Raw genomic sequence first — 20,368 nt, 5'->3', positions numbered from 1 at the left:
TTTAGCACTAAGATCTTGCGTCTTTCTGCAAAGATTGTCGATTTTTATCTCATCTTTGTTCTAAGATCTTACAGCTGACTGATGTTAGCAAAAAGTGTGAAGAACGCCACTGTTTTGCCATATTGAACAATGATAACAGAACTTTGATGATATACTCATCATTGTTCTCAGACCGCTGATCAGAGCAGAATGATGAAAGACGTTTGCATAAAAACGACAAAAGATGTAAGATCTTAGTTCAAAGATTTCACTTTTAAGTATTTTCTGACAAAAGATGTAAGATCTTAGCACATTGATGAGTAAAAAAACGGCCCTTAGGATTAATAAACAAATGCATTTCTGTGTGCAAAGGATGGGGTTTTGGTCTGAATCCAGCAAAAAGGGAAGATAGCCAAGGTTTTCTGATATGGCAGTTGTACTTGAAGTAAAAAAGATTCAAAGCATTTTTTTATAATCAATAAACAAAAAAATAACAAATATACAGCACTGACCACAACAAAAGCTCCATGGCTGGTAGAGGAAGGGCTGCACATATTATTTAAACACTTATTTAAAAAAAAGAGAGACAGGAAGAGAGAATAACCAACATTTCTTCAATAAGTTTTTTGAAAGGGCCAAAGAAGTGACATTCTTGAGCTGATTCAGGATGGTTATTCCATACAACATGACACAAATAAAGTTTTAAAATCCTTTCTCACAGTTGTAGTAATAGGAATCTAAATATTCTGATAGCTATGTATAGAATAATTTGACTGGTCAGAAACATAAATTTTCATTTTTTTCAAAAGCTTTACTGAGAAGTTCACTTTCTTGTTTGGTTGGGACTGTGTCTCAAGTTGGATTCCTACTTTTAATGGTCCTGCTTTTATAATATGGGGCTTATGGATCAGGAAGTACTTAAGATACTTCGAAATTACAAAGGTGAACTTGATTTATCTTCTGATGATGATGATCCTGTCAATTCTACTTGAAAGCTAAGAAGCACTTATCCAGCATGAAAAACAAGAACTAGCCTAACTATTCAGACAATGCTCAATAACTGTTATAACTGTTCTGACAGTTCAGACAACAAATAATCTTTGCATTTACAACTGGATTTACTTTGTGTTAATCTCAGTTTTTATGTGTGACAGAAACCATAGATCCAATGAGTACTGAAACAAGGAACTCCTTGCTGAAAAGAATGAATCCATTTATTGCTTGCACTGGGCAAGATTACAGAGCCTGTTTATGAACTTTGGCAGAACAGGTCTGAAGTTGGATTTTTTTATTATCTCAATTAGCAGTTATTTGAAGACTGCTTTTACTATGAATTGATTCTTTATGATAAAAAGAGAGAAGAGCATAATTTGACTAGAGAGTATTTTATATTTCTGAGAAGACTGGTCACTTTAGCCATATATATATATATATATATATATATATATATATATATATATATATATATATATATATATATATATATATATATATATATATATATATATATATATATATATATATATATATATATATATATATATATATATATATATATATATATAGTACTTTCCCATTATCTGGACCTCTCTAGAGAAGGCCAACAAGAGATGCTACAGTCAAACAGGAGAGACGAAATGAAAAACCCGTTTTTTACAAGATGTTTCAATACACTGCTGTAGAGAAATACATTGTATAGCATAGTTTTAAGATACTTAAAGTGTTGTTTTTTTTTGGGGGGGAGGTACCTAGGTTAGGTTACGTATTTAATATATACTATACTTTGCCCCCACCCCCTAATGTGAAAATATATAGTCCAAATTTGTTTCTAAACTATTATATATTCTTCTTATTTTATTTTATTTCATTAGCATTAACCAAACTTGACTTTTTAGAGAGGCCTGGATAAAGAGAAAGTACCATATATATATATATATATATATATATATATATATATATATATATATATATATATATATATATATATATATATATATATATATATATATATATATATATATATATATATATATATATATATATATATATATATATATATATATATATATATATATATATATATATATATACTATATAACTTTTGCTCCTAAATATATTGATTAACAAAAACCTCTATTCACCAACAATATTATCTCAAAGACAACCCCCTTTCTACAGTTACTGAAGATAGATCTTGGAGTCATAGATTAAAATCAACTGAATTTTGGTACCCATACAAAGATGTCAGTATCTTCCTTTCAATATCTTGGTATTTAAAAAAAAAAAAAGTCAAGCCAGAGCCCTAGTATTCATGAAACTCTATAAGACATTGATAAGACTGCAGCTTGAGGTTATGATGCCTTTAGGACTTTTTTTTTTTAATATAAATTAGTCCTGGGAAAGACACAATGTGGAGCAGCCAAGATGTTCAGTGGATTGCAGCATATTTCTTATGACACAGGCCTGCATCATCTTGTATTCCTCCCACTAACTTATATAAGAAAACAGTATGATATGAATTTAACCACTAAAATTACATATAAAAACAGCACTAGCCACAACTCTTCTTGCCTACCCCTTGCACCATATGCTAAATAATCTAAACCCTAATAAAACTAAAGGACCAGATGGTTTTCACCCTAGTTTTTCCAATGAAACAGCACCAAGTATTTGAAAACCTCTTGTCCGAATTTGTCTATGTTCACAACGAACTTCAACAGTACCATATGATTAAAAAGTAGCCCATTTTACTCCCATTTTTAAAAGGGTAATAAAGATATGTTATGCAGTGCTAAATACAGTGATCATCAACCACCTAACATTAAAAGGGATTATTTATGGTTGTAAACATGGATTTACAGCATTTCACTCAACCAAAAAAAACTTGCTAGATGCCTGTGATTATGTTATAGCCCTCACATACCTGTTGGCATAATACTTCTTGACCTAGCCAAGGCCTTCAATAAAGTAAGTCATGCATACCTCCAGGTCAAATGTGGTACAGTAGGGATATACAAAATTGTCATTGATTGGATTCCAAATTGACCTTGATAAGCTTATTACCTTAAATCACATTGTCAAGCAACAAAGGTAAATACATGGACTTCAACCTGGCTTCTTGAATTCAATACTGATAAGAACACTTATCCACTTTGAATCTTGCAGCCCAATGACTGCATTTCTTCTTAAAGAGGGAAGATAATAATGTGAATTGACATTTTTTTTTGCAGGGTCAGATGATCAGAGCAGGATCAGAGGTTTAATTCTAACACGTGATCTACTGTCAGTTCTCTCAAAAAATTACTCACAGTCATCAAGAGTCATCAAATTGGAATATTGCGATGACAATTGCCTGCTCAGTCAACAATGGAGAAAATAGCAAAGAAAAGCAGCAAAACCTGTTGTCAGCTGTACCAATCACCCTTGTGAAGAAAAATGAGAATGATACATTTACCCATTCTTATTTATAGAAGCTCCAAAATCTGTCAACAGTTGTACCAAGCTCCTTTATCACACAGACCAAAATTGCTGTATTTACCTACACTTACTGGGAAGCTCCCAAATATGTAGTGAAAGTATAGTGGATGGTGTCAGTCAAGGCATTAACAATCATTATTGTGGATGTTAATTGAGCCAATCTAGCATTTAGTTTATTTACTTATTGTGTCAACATAATCACCTGCAGCAATGTCTATAGGTGCAGATTCACTTTGTTATTTGCAAGTGCAATTTACAGTAATATGATTAGAGGACACCCAAGAGAGACCTTTAAAGCAGCATTTAAACAATAAAGTAAGAAATCACTTCTTTTCAAGAGAGAAGCCTACCTATGGAACCAGCTCTTTGAACATGCTTGTATCTACTGAGTCATGAATGCTTTCAAATGCTACATAGATAGAGAGTGGCTACATCAAGAGTTTCTATACAACTGGGAGACAGTCAAATTACCTTAAATCACACTTGCCAGCAATCAAGATGCAACAAGCTGCCAGGCAACCTGAAGTAGTCATCCCAGAGTATAGAAAGGATGATCCTTTTTTTTCCAAACTGCAACTTAAGCAGTATTCACATGCAGGTCTAGCTAGAATTCCATGTATAGACACATGTCTAGCCAGACTTCAATGTCAAGGCAACAACCATTCACAAGTAAAATTTGGTGCTTAGCTAAAACCACAGATTTTGTTTCAAATAGGTTACAGTTGTCATTTCTAGCCAATCAAGAGAGCTTATGCAGGCTAAATTTTCAAAATTGTAATTGCTATTTTTACTGTCACAAGATAATGGACAAGATAAGCCAAACAATTGCCTTATTGCGCTTGACTATTATGTCTACTGTTGCATATTTGTCTAAAAAAAAAAAAATCAAAACAAAATTAAATTTCAGTTTAAAAATGTAAACATAGATGATGAAAATAGTGGAACTTGAACATTCTGATTGGCTGTAATCAAAAATCCTAGATGTTGAGTTCTAGAGTCTAGAACTCAAAGTCCAGCCAAGTGCCTTGTCTAGCATGTCTAGCTAAGCACCAAATTTTACTTGTGAACAGTCATTGCCTAGACATTTAAGTCTGGCTAGACATGTGTCTAGATATGGGATTCCAGCTAGACATGCATGTGAACACTGCTTTAAGGTAACCACTGCTGGTTGTAAGAAGGGACCTTGTTGTGGCTGTGATATGATAAAGTCAGTGTTAATGACTTCTAATTGAACTGATAAGGAAGTCAAGCATAAGAAAAAGAAACAATATCTAATAGATGCAAAATATTCAAAGGTGATCTATGAGTAAATTCAGTATATGATTAGAGTAGACCTTTACCCATACTCTACCCTAACATCACTACCCTACTATCTACTACCTATACCCTACTATTACTTGCCATATAGGAAAAGAAAATAAATTTGTGTACTTCTGAACATGAAATTGACTGGCCAGATTCTTAAATGAAGTTGTTAGAATTTAGGTTTTTGGGACTAAGACGTGATTCTTAGTCCCTAGAAATTAAAAATTCAACGGGCTGAATATTTAAAACAGAAGGAGGGAGAGAGAATAAACCTCTAAAAATCAGCATTATTCTTTTTTTAGCCTACATGTAAAGTTTCATATATATTACAAGCCTGTATTGGACAAATGAATCAAGAGGTTAACAGGGGACAAAAATCAAATCCTGTAGTTTCTTGACTGTTTTTAACCATGGAATTATGTTTTAAACCAATATATTATGACTGACAGGAGTACAGAAGAACACTGGGCTTTTATTGGGGTAATTTTCAACACATAGACTTTACCAATCAAAATTAAGCTTCTCCATGGTTCCCTTGTATGTAGGTCATAAATGTGCCTATACAAAAGGCCTAAGACTAGATTTATTCACTAGTAGAAAAAAGGTCCTCATATCCAGTGAAAATAGAGAGGTCAAGGATAAAAAACAACAGTCAATTCTGTTTTTGGTTTTTTGTACAAAGATAGGACATTTAATAAAATATCTTATTCATCCTGAAAATTTGACAATAAAGGTTTCTAGTGATGATATTTACTAGAACCTTTTATTTTTGTTGCTGTGAGCAATGGTAGGTAAGAGTAACTTATAATAGTTGCAAAGGAGAGGTTGCCATTGAACTACCTACCATCAAACACTGAAATGCAACAATAACTGACAATAAAAGTAATATACAATAAGCATTATATTTGTGAGTTAACTATTGATTAAATCAGGAAGGAACATAAGAAATGAATCGAGTAGTGTGTTCACTTTGTCTCTCTGTCAGCTACAGAATCTCTTATGTATTTACCCTAGTTTACCTTCCTTGAATGTATCCATGGTAGAGTCTATGATTTAGACACTTTGTTTCAACTTAAAAGATGTATGTCTGAGATTAGGCTGAACTGTTGACTATCAGTGCATTGGATAATTATTGGCATTGTACATGGTTAAAATATTTAACCATTCACATACTCATTAAGAAACTTTAGACCAATCCATGGTATCCTAGAATTGGGGCTATTGAGAAGGAAAAAAAATGTCAAGAAAAAAAAATCATGCTTCATAATATGCAGAAAATTGTAGTTAACACATTTTGATGGTCCTTCCATTATAATTTAACCTAACATTTCCCTAATGTAAGAGTATAGTATATACCCCAAATCATATTTTTCCCTTGCATTTTGCCATGTGTCATTCTTGTTTCAAAACATTTACCCATAAATTTAACCAATGCTGATAAAATCAAGAAATGAAAAAATGCATAAGCTATATAATTTGGACTATATATTTGCACATTGGGGGAGGGGGTGGGGGTAAAGTATAGTGGAAGCACCTTCAAATGTATTAAATACAATTTTTCTGCATATTATGAAGTATGATTTTTTTCTCAACTTGTTTCCTTCTAAATAGCCCCAGTTCTAAGCTAATACCCTATGTACTTTGTAGGTGGTATAACAGACAGTACTTGTCTAGTGTATAAAACACACACAAGGAATGAAGTTTGGTGAAAATAAAATATAATGAAAATAATACTTTCTAGAAAATTTCTGAAGGTCATTTGTGAATTATTAAATTGGGACCTTTGGTGTCAGCTGACCATCTCCAAGACAAAGAAAAGTTTGTTATTAATGTGATTCTTCACCAAAATTCACTTCTCGAGTGTGTTTTATATAATAGAAAAGCACCTAACAAACATTTTATTGTGATTTAATTGGTGATTAGCTATCTCTTAGTGATATCTTACCCTATTTCTTGGTATCTTACCCTGCTTCTAATATTGGTAAAATTCTACTTTAGCTACTTCTGATGATCATGGAAAGGGGTTAGGTTAGGAAAATGAAACTTTCAGGGATGGGTCTACAGGAAAAAATTATGTCCTAGGAAAGTATTTTGAAGTACCTACCTCCACTCCTTATCCCTCCTGACCTTTGATGATCTTCAAAAATATGTTTGTAATAAAAGTGAGACCTTGCAAAATAGATCTTTTGCTTAAATGAAGTACAACAAAATTGTTTTCAGCTTTATAATTTTGCTCAATCCAAATTTATAGGTTTTGAAACTATGCAAATACATTTCCTAAATTTTGAAAAAAAAAACATTGATTTGGCTTAAAATTCTACTCAAGTAACAGGAATTGCTGAGCACTAAAGCCAGAGAAAAAGACACTGATGACTAAAAATTCCAGTAAAATGTTGTTATGTCAAAATTTCAATAGATCATGTCATGACCTGTTAGAAAATGTCAGGACCCTCTAGAGAGGGGAGTGGAGGTAGATACTTCAAAATACCTTCCTGGGACATACTTAGGTAAAAATTCACAATTGTGGTCCATGATAAGGAGACATGTTAATAAAACAATCCTTACTTTAAAATATATTTAATGATCTTAGTTAACAAATTATCCAAGGGGAGAACCTTTATCCTCGAATATTTACTCTTTTCCCAACTTATAAGAGGAGAAATTTTTATTTTTGCATGCTCTCAATGCAATGTGTAAATTTTTTGAAATTGTTGCTACAAGTTTGTTTTTATAGATGACATTGAATGCCATTATTAAGTTCTGTTTTTTTTTAACAAAATTTTAAAATACATTGAAGAATATCTCAAAACTTATATACTAACAGAATATATACCCCCACCCCCTAGTGTGCAAATATATATCCAAAATTGCATTCTGAATCTAAATATAACCAAATGAACTTTACCTTAACCCCTAAATATAACCAAATCAGGGTATATATTTTCACACCATGGGGGTGGGGATAAAATTCATCTGTGATGCAAATAAAGATTATATTTAGACTCAAAATGTAATTTTGCATACACATTTGCACACTAGGAGTGTGGGGGTATATATTCTGTTAGTAGTTTCTAAGTATTTGGTAAAGTTCTACCAAATCATATTATTGAGTTAGGAATAAAGTGTATCCACCATTCAATGCCTTTTTTTATGCTGATTACAAATATAATAATTATTTCTATTGGAAATGAATTTCAGCCTCCCCCCCTACATATGCCAATTCAGGGTTAGGTTAGGTTGTAGAAATATATACCCTGAATTGGCATATATAGGGGGGCTGAAATTCATTTCCAATAAAAATGATTACTATATTTGTAATCAGCATAAAAAAGGCATCGAGTGGTATATTCACTTTACGGGTAAGTCAATAATATGATTTGGTAGAACTTTACCGGATATTTTTCAATGTATTTTAGAAGTGTATTTTAAAATCTTGTTTCAAAAAGCAGAACTTAATAATGGGATTCAACATCATCTATAAAAACAAAATTGTAGCAATAATTTCAATGTATTTTAGAAGTGTATTTTAAAATCTTGTTTCAAAAAGCAGAACTTAATAATGGGATTCAACATCATCTATAAAAACAAAATTGTAGCAATAATTTCAAAAGATTTACAGATTTTCTTGAAGCATGGCAAAAATTGTATTTTTTTTCTTTGAAGTTAGAAAAAGAAGGAAAGATTTGAAGATAAAGGGTCTCCCTTTGAGACCCTTTACCCTTAAAGATAAAGGGTCTTGTAGAAGTTAGACAATATAATTCAAAAACATTGATTTGTCATGATTAAGTCAAGACAAAAAAATTAAAACAATTCCTTCATTCTGTTAGGCCACTTGAAAACTAACATTTTACCCAAAAGTAAAAAATACCAAAGCCAACAAAAGAAACATGATGGATGGAAAATTAGAGAAATTGTTTTTTTATTCTACTTAATTGTGACAAGTCAATACTTTTGGATTATGTGAATTTAAAAAAATGAATTTCATAATGAAATAATGAGTTTGAAACCAATGTTTTAACCATTTTTATACCCAAAGACCATAGGAAAAATCATCATTTTCAAGGGTAATAAAAACTTAAAATTGAGTTGCAATAAATGTGATTATTATATACAGAAAGAGCATAAAAACAGCATCAAGTGGTATTCTGTCTTTATTTGTATCTCAATTATATGAACTGCTGAATAGGCCTATTGATCAAAACCTTAGATATAGGCTAAACCAATTCTCAATGTAGCCTAGCCTAACCTACATTTGCAGTTGATCATGTGGTATAGCTATTTTGTTGTTTTTATGACTACACATTGCACCAAAATTACTTGCTGATTCTGAAAATCAAAGAAGCCACTGGTAACCTATTTACAGGCCTACTCATTCATCTATGGCACAAACCAGTTTCAGTAAAAAGGTCAATTCCTTTCTTTTCACACTTGCATAATAAACGGTAAAAAAAGATAAAGGTAAACTGATACACTGAGATATTAGACATATGTAGATCCTTGGCCAGTCTCAAAAAGTAGCCTAGCGTATAAGCTAAATTAGGCCTAGGATAATGCTAGTAAATGTTTCATTCACAGTACAACAAACCTACTGGATACAAATAACTACTTTACAACACATAGACAATACTTACTAAAAAGCCTAAAAACAATCGATCACTTGAGGACTTAAGCCTTAAAAGCTAAAAATCAATAAAAATGTTTGCTGCTATCCTCCATGTTGTCAATTTTTGATGAGGAAATGAATTATAAATTTTAATAGAAGAAATAATCAGAATAATCCCAACAAAAGGCGCAATTTTTACGCAAAGTTTCAACCATTTTTAGCTGTAAGTAAATTTTTGCTTTGCCTAAATTTGTTTTATGGTTGATCATGAATCATCCAAATTTTGAATTTTATCTAAATACTGGGTAGGCCTATTCCAGCTAATGGTTGAACTGGAAGGTTGTAAGCTTGTTCAGTTGTTTGAAAACTGCTAGCCCTCAGGTTAAAACCTGATGGGCTCTTGTTTTTTAAACAACACCATGATTTTTTATCACTTTTAAGGAAGTTTTATTTCCTTAAAGATAACTCCTTTGTGTGGTTACAAAAATGAAATACCTTTGGGTAAAATTCTACTTTAGCTACTTTTGGCTATCTTGGAATGGGGTAAGGATAGAAAAATGAAACTTTCAGGAATGGGTCTACAGGCTAAAGTATGTCCCGGGAAGGTATTTTGAAGTACCTATCTCTACTCCTTCTCCCTCTAGAGGGTCCTGAAATCTGCCTATATGACAGGTCTATACCCATTGAAATTTTGACAAAACAACATTTTACATTAATTTTCAGTTATCAGTTTCTTTTTCTCTGGCTTTAGCTCTGAAAATGCAATTTCATTTATTTGAGCAGAATTTTAAGCCATATAATAGTTTATTTCCAAAATTTAGGAAATGTATTTGCATATCTTTAAAACCTTATAAATTGGGATTGAGTGCTGTTGTGAAGCTGAAAACAATTTTGTTGTACTTCATTTAAGCAGAAGATCTATTTTGTAAGGTTTCACTTCTATAACTCACATATTTTTGAAGGTCATCAAAGGTCAGGACCCTCTAGAGGGAGAAGGAGTGGAGGTGGGTACTTCAAAATATCTTCCCAGGACATACTTTAGCCTGTAGACCCATCCCTGAAAGTATCATTTTCTTAACCTAACCCCTTTCCAAGATAGTCAAAAGTAGCTAAAGTAGAATTTTACCGAAACATGTTACATGGTCTATGCTAGGCATGTCTGAAAAAAGCCTAGGCTAAAATGATTGCATTAGGCTACAAGAACAAAACTTTTAGAAATGAAGTCAGAGCCCAAATTATGTTAGGCTATTGGAATGTGGGTCAATTTTTTATTGCTCATATTATTGACTTACAAATAAAGTAAACATAGCCTACCACTTGATGCCTTTTTTTTATGCTCTTTCCAAATAGAGCCTAATAATCACTTTGTCACAAATGAATTTTACCCACACCCCTATATATACAAATTCAGGGTCTAAATTTGCATATTAGGGGGGGGGGGTAAAGTTTAAACTTACCTCTCATTTGCATCAGAAATAAACTTTAATCCCACCCCACCCCCTAATGTGCAAATATATACCCTGAATTGGTATATATAGGGGGTGGGGTGAAATTCATTTGTGGTAAAAGTGATTATTATATTTGGAAAGAGCATAAAAAAAGGCATCAAGTGGTATGTTTACTTTATTTGTAAGTTAATAACATGAACAATGAAAATTTACTAGAATCTGTTTTTGGGCTGTTGTCTCTTCTTCTGTATTTCTAGGGCTAGTGACACTCCAGTGAAAAGTAGGTTAGGTCCTCTCCTGGATAAAAGACTTCAGTCTATAATAACAAAAGAGCAGGGTAAACTTAATGTGATTGACTAGCCTACATATAAAGGATAGGCTAAAAGGAATACCATTTAGATTCCTTAGTTTAGGCTGTTTCTAAATATCATAGGTGATTTTTTGGTAATATGCTCTCCCCCCTGATGGCAAGGCTGTACCCAGAGGGGGGTTTGAACTCCCCACAAAATGTTTGTCTAACTTGTAAAAACATAACAAAAATGGATCTAAACAAAGTTTCTATGTATTTTTTAAGGATTCTTTGTGTAAACCTGTCCCCTCCCCCTGAAAATTGTTTTTGGATTATGACCCCCTCTGAAAAAAAATCCTGGGTACAGCCTTGCCTAATGGTCCCTTATATTGGCTAGCTCTAATTATGTAGGTTTTTTTTTTTTTTTCATCTCTTGGCACATTTTATAATGAGTAACCTGTCTAAAGATGAAGGATTCCAGTTTATAATCCTACAATTTTTGTCTCCTATTAAATCTAAAAAAAGGGTTTTCTCAACTCAAAGTAAGGAGGAATGTTCAAGATTAAAACAAATAGAGATTATTCCAGTTTTGAGGAGGTCTGCCTCCATCATTCCCTTGCTCTTTGTGCTAAAGTTGACTTTTTGTCAAGATTTTCTAAGAATAACTAGTGAAATACAAGAGTCATTAGGAGATGGCAACACCCCTCATCTAAAAAATAATTTCTGGTTTTTAAGTTTTTAATGTTGCTCCTAACTTTAATTGATTTTTTTAAAGTTTTATTTTTGATTGTTTGTCAAATCATGCTTGGAAATCCCCTCCTCTGTGGGAAATTCTCCTAGTGGAAAATCCCCCACTGCAACAGATAATTTCTCCTTTCCCCTAAAAAATTTTTATGTATTTTCCAATAACTAATACTAAATTCAAACTTTTGCAAATTGCATAAAATAAATACACATCTCTGATCTTCTTCTGTCAAAAAAAAAATTCAGTATTTTTATAGATAGTAGAATGAAACCTCTAAATTAGATTTATCTGGAGTGATGAAGCTGATGCTGTGATTTTCATCTAGATTGCTTGATTCTTTGGGATGTTCCCCCCTTTTTAAAGAAGGAAGCAAAGATTCTCAGGCTTATTGCTTTTGATAGCTAACATCAAATGAATCTTATATATTTAAAATCAACATAGAAATCTTATTCTTTTGATGTACTAATTGCTATCAAACTCCTTGTTTAAGAGTGTTGGTTACTATTGAACTGAGTCACTCCTTGCTTACAGTTTGTTATCATAATCTGTTTGATTCAGTACATTATTTACCAAAATATTACTTGAAGCTATTGAAAAAAGAGGATAACAACAGAAGAAAACATGAGAATAGGATTATAAGAAACATCTTGAACATTGTAAGGCAAGATTTTTATTGTTGTTTTTTTTTTTTTTTTGCATATTTTTAGGGCTATATCTGGGACCATCAAGGGGTGACTGTATTGTTAGATGAGTGACAATTATATTTGGAAAGAGCACACAATCAGGAATCTAATGGTACTGCTTTAATTACCATGCTTCCGCTAAATTGATACCCAAAATTCTATTGCAATCACTACAGAAAGATGCAAATAGCAAAACTACTGAAATTATAGTCCCAAGGCCTGTCTTTTTCTTTGTGGCAACATAAAGAACAATATTTTCTTTATTTTTATCACAACACAATAGAGTTTTTTTTATAAATCATCTTGACAGGCATTTTATATCATGGCTTTAAGAAACAAAATATTCCAACAAGGTTGAATATAGAAATAGAGACAAAATAACAAGAGATAGAGACAATACTTCTGTTAACAAGATAAACTTTACAACAAATGTTATTGGTTATTTTTTATTGAAGATATCTGGGTATTATTTGGTACCATAAAAAAGAATATACCACACTAAAACCATTAATTTTACAGTAATGCCTTTTGTAAAAAGAGGTTCAAAAAACTAGAGCTGCAATATTATTTATCAAAACAACATGATCAGACAGCATGTTTTATGATTTAACAGAAAATTTTTCCTAAAGAAGCCTGTCAACTTTCCTTAAACCCTTGGGCAGCACAATTTTAATGAATTTGGCCATATATATAAATAATGACTTTGCTGAAAGAAATAACCACAAGCTGAATTAACAGTACCCTTAACAGTTTAGAAAGGGATATGGTGTGCTCAGGCTACTTTACATTTGTTAGTATGGAATGAGCCATTTTCAGCAAAAAATTGTGCCATTGTTTTATGCAGAACAGTAAAGGTTTTCAGGTTAAATCTTCTGGAAATTCTTTGAATTCAAAGCAAACTATATATATCTTCTGCAGACATTATAATCATATTACTTTTGTTTGTTGTCAGTTGTTTTTTTTTAGGTTTTTTTGCTCTAAATTTTTGCTAGAAGGTCTTCTTGTCAGACAATGGAGAAGTTCAGGCTTACTTGGAAGGATCATTTATCAATGTTCCAGAATGTTTTCAAGAAATTATTGCAAAATGAGATGTATGTGGATGTGACATTGTCCTGCCAGAAGAAACTTATTAAATGTCATAAAATTGTTCTGTCTGGTAAGTCATTCAATATATGTTCTGTATGCTACTTCTGTGACATATTTGATACATCTTTATGGTGATGATTTTTGTTGGCCCATTTTAGCCACATTAGAAATAACTTTTATGTGACAAAGTAAACAACAACTGAATGTGAAGAAGCAGTGATCTCAGGTTCTCTGTTCACAAACTTTAAATGGTGATTCGTTAAATGTTTCTTCCTAAAGTATGAGTAGGTTATTCTTGGAACTTGTTATGTGACTCATCAGATTTTGTCCACTAGAGGAAGCAAAAGATTGTTTACAGAGGTGGAATTTGTCACTTGCTTGATTTTTAGCAGACTCAAGTTCAATTAAGTTTTTCCAATTCAAATATGTGTGTAGGGGGGGGGGGGGCTGAAATGTGATTTGAATTATAGTTTATGTATTGCCACTGCTTTGTTGAAGCTAATCTCATTACCTTAAATGACCTTAAATCGCACTTGCTAGCGATAGGACGAATCCTGTGTCCGCCAGCTTCAGTGATGATAGTTAATCATCATCTGTGGCGTCCCAAATGGTGCACCCCGGTTTGTTGAGCCACTGCCTATCCACTGATGACTTGAACGCATCCACGCTGGTAGAGGTTACTGTTTTTTCACTAAGGGAGTTCCACAAGCTGACAACTCTATTTGAGAAGAACTTGTTCCTTAGTCTGGTGTTGGCTCGTTTTCGGAAAAGCTTTTGAGAATGACCACAAGTTCTGTTTGAATTGTCTGGTTGGAAAAGGCCAGGAATGGTATCCTCAGCATTTAGAAGCTTGTTTGCTGTTATCACATCGCCTTGTTTGTAACGATATGTTAGAGATGGTATTCTAAGCTTACGGAGAGGGGATGGATAAGGGACATCATAGAGGTCTCTAATACATTTTATTGCCCTCCTCTGGATTGATTCTAGAGCTGCTTGGTCTGTCTTATTGATTGGGCATGCAATACACATTCCAAACTCTAGCCTTGGTCGAACTAGACTCTTGTATAGCTTGGTCATAACAGTTGGAGATCTGCTAGTGAACGTTCTTTTGATTAAGCCAAGAGTCTGATTAGCATTCGCAATAGTCGCTTGTGCATGAATATGAAATTTCAATTCGTTGTCTACCAGGACACCAAGATCTCTCTCTGCATGGCTGCTGGAAATGGCATTTCGGGACCCATCCCTACAATCCATATGGTACTGAGTGTGTGGGTTTTTCTTCCCAAGGTGGAGAGTCTTGCATGTTGATGCGTCGAATTCAAGCCTCCAAATATTAGTCCAGTGAGTGAATGTATCGAGGTCCAGTTGGATTGACTTAATATTCTCCGCTGTGTCTGCACAACCGATAAGTTTCGAGTCATCAGCGTAGAGGCTTACTTTGTTGTTTAGGATTTTTGGCATATCATTTATATATTAAATAAAGTCAGACCCAAAATTGTGCCCTGGGGGACACCACTTCCAACAGCGGCTACCTCGGAGACAAGCTTTCCTCCATCCTTACCAAATACTTTAGCCATTTATTTTCTCTCTCTTAAGAACTTCATCCCTCGTTCAACAACACAATCACTCACCCTAATAGCTTGGAGCTTGATTTGAAGTCTTTTATGGCAGACTTTGTCAAGCACCTTTGCCAAATCAAGTAGTATGATGTCGACTGGGAACCCCTGGTCTAGAAGATCGGTGATATAATTATAAGAATCAATAAAGTTTGTTTGAACCGACCGACCAAACCTAAAGCCATGCTGACATGATGAGAATAGTTTATTGGTTGTCAAGTGTTTCAGGATTGCAGTGTTAACAATCGCTTCTAGTAGCTTCCCGACTGCAGAGGTAACACTGATTGGCCGGTAATTGCTTGCGTCCTCTTTGCTGCCACCCTTATGTATGGAGGTTATGTGGGCCATGCGCCAATCCTGCAAGATACACTTTTCATCAAGGGATTTCTGAAAAAGGTGAGTGAGCGGGCCTGATAGTTCAACATGCAATTCTTTAAGAAGCCTTGGGTGTACATCATCAGGTCCCACCAAGTTATTTGGATTCAACTTTTTTCGGTGTGCCCCACCATCTACCCTATGGACTGTAATCAGGGGCATCGGGGTTTTGAGGGTTTAGGTGGGGGGGGTCTGGACGCGGGGCATTATCAGGTTGAGTCAATACAGATGTAAACTGCCTATTTACGGCATTGGCACTTTCTATTGGGTCATCTATTATACGGTCATTCTCTTTAAGTCGCATAACAGAGTATCTACCAGGTTTACAGGCTGAGGCATAATTCCAAAAGTGTTTTGGATTTAACTTGCTTGCTGCCGCTACAGCCTTCTCATGCTGTTCAAATAACTTTCTGGATAGATTTCTGACTTGATTTCGTGTCTTGGTACATTTTGTGTAGTGGTTCTCATTGTGTATATTCTGTTTATATAGTCTCCAATACCTTTTCTTCTTATTTCTTGCTCTCTTCATTTCTTTGGTCACAAATGGTAGCGTTTTGGTTTTACGAGCCCATCTTACTACAGTATTTTTCTCTGAGACCTCTAGCAGTATTTTCTTCATCATATTCCACAATTTATCAACATCATTCTCAGTGATAAAGGACCAATCCTGCCCCGCCAACTCGTGCTTCATGAGACGGTAATCTCTATACACATGTTTGGTAAAAATTGATTTTTCTGGATACAGTCTAAGGGAGCATCGTATGGCAGCGTGATCGCTTGCACCAAAGGGCGGTAGTGGGGCCACGTTTAAGAGCGGTTCATGGTCGTTTACTATTAAAATGTCCAGCAAATATGGGGGGTGGCCATACCGGTCCCTAGTTGGAAAATTTACAGCTTGGTAAAGTGAATAATTATCTAGACACTCAAGAAATGATACAACTGATTTCTGTCCAGAATAGCAACACCCATCTATCCATTGGACGAAAGGTATGTTAGAATCCTCGACTATGAGAAGGTTTGCTGTTAGCGCAATTTTTCTATCAATTGATTTTACTACTTCAAAAAAGGACCTTTCTAAATTAAGGGAACTCGGACTTCTGTAAATTGTACCAATCTGTATTGGCTCACCAGGTAGGTTTATAGAAATCCACACTTGTTCTAGGTAAGGCTCATAATCAGATTCAATATTAATATTTCTTACCTGGAAAGTATCTCGGATGTATAGGACGATTCCCCTTCCTTCCTGCTTTGATAGATTGCTGATTATTTTGTATCCCGGTATCTGTATCTGTTGTTCCGTCAGAGGGATAGTAGTCCTTTTTGGTTTCACTTCACAGAAGGCATAAATATCTGAAGCATCTGATCTAATAACATACTTAATTTCCTAAAACTTTGAAGTTAGACATTCAGCGTTGCTGAAATAAACACTAAGTAGACTAATCTTTGCACAGCTTCCCCTATCAAGGGGAGTTGATGGTTTGTCAGATCGTATCAATTCAATTTTTTTTCCAGATTTAGCCCTGTAAAAACTCTTATCTGACTCCCCGCTCGCAAAAGTACCACGTAAGTTTAAGACTGCACTAACAGAAAATCTCTGTAAAGGTTTTGGCAGCCCACTTAGAATTCCATCTGAGTTGGAGGAGCTGGAGGTGGCAAGTTTTCTTATACGATTTTGCCACCCTGAATCACAATATCCATCTCTCCATTTGCTCGCCGAGCTTGGATCTCTTCATATAGCTTGGCTCTTTTAGTCCGGTCTGCTTTGGATACGTCGTTTCTGAACTGAATTCTACCAGTTCCTCTCTTTTCATACGACTTCTGGATAATTTTTTTATTTGTTTCAAGGTTGACAACGGAAAAAATGATTGGTGAGTTTGAGCTAGTTTGGTTATTAAGGTTAGCTAAGCGACAGGGATTTATGACGGATATATTTGGAAGGCTATACTCTTGGGACAAATACTGCTGGATAAACTGTCCATCGTCTGGTTTTGCCGGCACTCCAAACACAACAAGGTTCAGTTTACGTCTCTGTCTGTCGCTATCTCCGACTATTAACTGCTTCATTTTGTTCTCTAAGTAGCTATCAAGATCGCTTCTTAAAGCCTGTACCTGCGAGATTACAAGACTATTCAGCAAGTCGTGGTCGACAGCGGCGCCATACGTTTGCTCGAGGGTATCTATCCGTGTCTCAATGGCTTGAAATGTACGATCCATATCTTCGATCACTTTAAGATTAAACTCACTAAGAGAAATTTTGACGGCATCTATAATTTTCACATCAATATGCTGAATAAACGTTAGGGTCGGTTGAAGCCTTTCAAGGGATTTGGTAATAACATTTTGGATATCCGATGCATTTAGTCTTGCTTGTTTGTCACCTTTACACATAGGACAATGCCACTCGCATCCGATGCGCCTTGTCATCTTTGTTAAGAGAGCATACTCCGGCTCAGTCATTTCAAGACAATCTATACAAAGCCATCGATTGCAACCATCACAATTCATCGCACTTGATTCTTCATCTAAATTACAACCACAAGCTGCACACTGATCAGTTCCTTTTTTCGGACTCGTGCGGGGTCGTTTCGGCGGCATTTTTACAAGTATAGGACGAATAGCGCACTGTGGTTTCACTCTATCGGCGACAAATTTAAAAACGCGGGATCACATGAAAAATATTCTGGAACATCAATGTTCACAAAAAAACTTCACAGGTGTGTAACTTGTTGATGCTAAGAACGCTAAATTTATTGCCTTGACAATTTTTGAGGTAGACAGAATGTGGGAAGTGCAATACTCAAATCACCTATTCCCAGCAGTTTAAGGATTAAAATCCCGATGGTACCAATTCGGCCTCTTGTTTGTTTGCTATTGCTCCCTTCTGCACAAATTATCCACCAAAAATACGCATAAACGGACAAGCCAACGTAATCAATGGTGTTTTTAGTATTTAGCGTTTGGCAACTGCGCTCTATTGCTGGCTGCAAATTCGGAAGAAGGAGAAGGACACTGAATTCAGCCTGGCCTTATTTACAAACAAACAAACAGCTGTTTATTAGCAGACAAAGGACAAGTCCCTTGGGAATAGAAAATAAAAATTTTCTAACATCAAAATTCAGGTAAATAAAGTGAAACACCAGGGAAAACCTCTTAAAAATGAAACTTAATATCAAATATAAGCAGATATGGTAAAATATGGGTAGAAATAAGTGTTCTTTCTCACAAATTTGGTCAACAATCCTTTATTCACTTTCACACCTTTGAAATGCTCAAAGCCTGAATCATAATTTGAATTTTTCTCATTGTCACTGCCTTATTGTAGCAGATCTTATCCACTAATAAAAAAAAGAGAAGTTTACATAGGCAGCAGTCGTGTTTTGTGTTTCATTTTCTAGTTAGTTTGAAACTCAATAAATTATTGCCATCAAATTTGAGAAATGAAACAAAATAACTTTTCCATAATCAGGGCTCTGAACAGAGGGAGGGGTTGAAATGCTCAAAGCCTGAATCATAATTTGAATTTTTCTCATTGTCACTGCCTTATTGTAGCAGATCTTATCTGCTCAAAAACGAAGCAAAACAAAGAGTTGTTTGTAAAAGAAGTAGTTATCACTTATGTTTGATTGTGTAGTGAGTCTGAAACTCAACAAATCATCCTAATTAAATTTGAGAAATGAAATAAAATGACATTTCTGCATTTAGTCTGCATTTAGGTTGTCTGGAGAGAGGGGAGGGGGGGCCAAAATTAAATTCTCAGCCCAAAGTGTAGTTTGATTTTTATCTAATTGCCATGGCTTTGTTGCAGCAAAACTTGTCAGCAAAAACAATTATTTTACAGAGCTAGAACTTGGTCATTTCCATTAGGTGGGGTAATAGATTTTAAAATAAATACATTATACCAATAAAAATCTGAGAAACAACCATTTCTGTGTTTAGTCTGTCCTTTCAAGAGGGGTGAAAATTTACAGGTGGCAAGAAAATTTATACGTGCAAGAAATAAGGTTAACTTATCTCAGTAGTTTAATATCTCAATTAAAATTTCAGAAATTGCATTAAAAGAATTTGGATATTTAGTTTTATTATAAGAAAACTAGTTTCCCTAAGATTTGCACAAAGTGAGAAGAGAAAGTGATGAGTATATTTTAAAGTAAATTTAGCTGTTATGTATATTTCTGTAACAGAACTTCAATACTTTTTTTTAGTTTAAAAATTAATAAAGAAATTAACATTGCTGGATTTTGGAAAATAGATAACTTTGTATTGCCTATAACTTTGCAAAGTTAAGAGTGCCTTGCATAAGTCGCTTGTATTGTTATTTTGGCAGAAAATAGAAATAAATGAATAAAGCTGGCTGCACCGGCAGATCCAGGGGGACTGGGGGGACCCTGGGCCCCTTAAGATTTTTTCTTGAGCCCTCTTATCCTGTTTTTTTTCTTTTTTTATGAAGTTTGTCAATTATTGGCACCTTTGCCCCCCCCCCCCTCAAGATTTTGCTCATTGGCGCCCTTGTCACGTTTGGTCTCCCCCAAGATTTTGCTCTAGGTCCGCCTCTGACTGGCTGTCCAGTGCAGGGAACTTAGCTAAAAGAGTATTAGTCTACTTTTAGCCTTCAGATTATCAGTAATGACAGTAACTCTGTTTAGAACTGTTATTCTTGTAATGAAAGGAACTATTTAAAGAGATCTGATGAATGCGTGAACATCAAGGGACCTGAGAAAATGGTGGCGATTTTCGTTCTTAAGTGCTATGGTTTTCTCTTGTT

At 34.3% G+C, this 20,368-nt stretch overlaps 1 protein-coding gene across 4 annotated transcripts in view; it reads left to right on the top strand.

Moving 5' to 3' along the window:
* Positions 1 to 9,482: 9,482 nt before the first annotated feature.
* LOC148955729 (uncharacterized) overlaps positions 9,483 to 20,368 on the top strand; it is a 42,556-nt gene continuing 31,670 nt past the window's right edge. For 3 of the 4 annotated variants that reach the window (XM_089103752.1, XM_089103769.1, XM_089103778.1), the window contains exons 1-2: positions 9,483 to 9,587; positions 13,496 to 13,685. In XM_089103752.1, coding sequence (XP_088959878.1) covers positions 13,541 to 13,685 — 145 coding nt within the window. In that variant the 5' untranslated portion in view covers positions 9,483 to 9,587; positions 13,496 to 13,540. Of the gene's footprint in view, positions 9,588 to 9,641; positions 9,704 to 13,495; positions 13,686 to 20,368 lie in introns of those variants that run through there. The other variant, XM_089103760.1, reaches the window with a different exon arrangement.

This window comes from Artemia sp. Qi Xiang Cuo, chromosome 2, assembly GCF_049724085.1.
Source record: "Artemia sp. Qi Xiang Cuo chromosome 2, ASM4972408v1, whole genome shotgun sequence".
NCBI classification, from domain to species: domain Eukaryota; kingdom Metazoa; phylum Arthropoda; class Branchiopoda; order Anostraca; family Artemiidae; genus Artemia; species Artemia sp. Qi Xiang Cuo.
The sequence above is the reverse complement of the archived record's forward strand: the minus strand, read 5'-3'. Positions and strand labels throughout refer to the sequence as shown.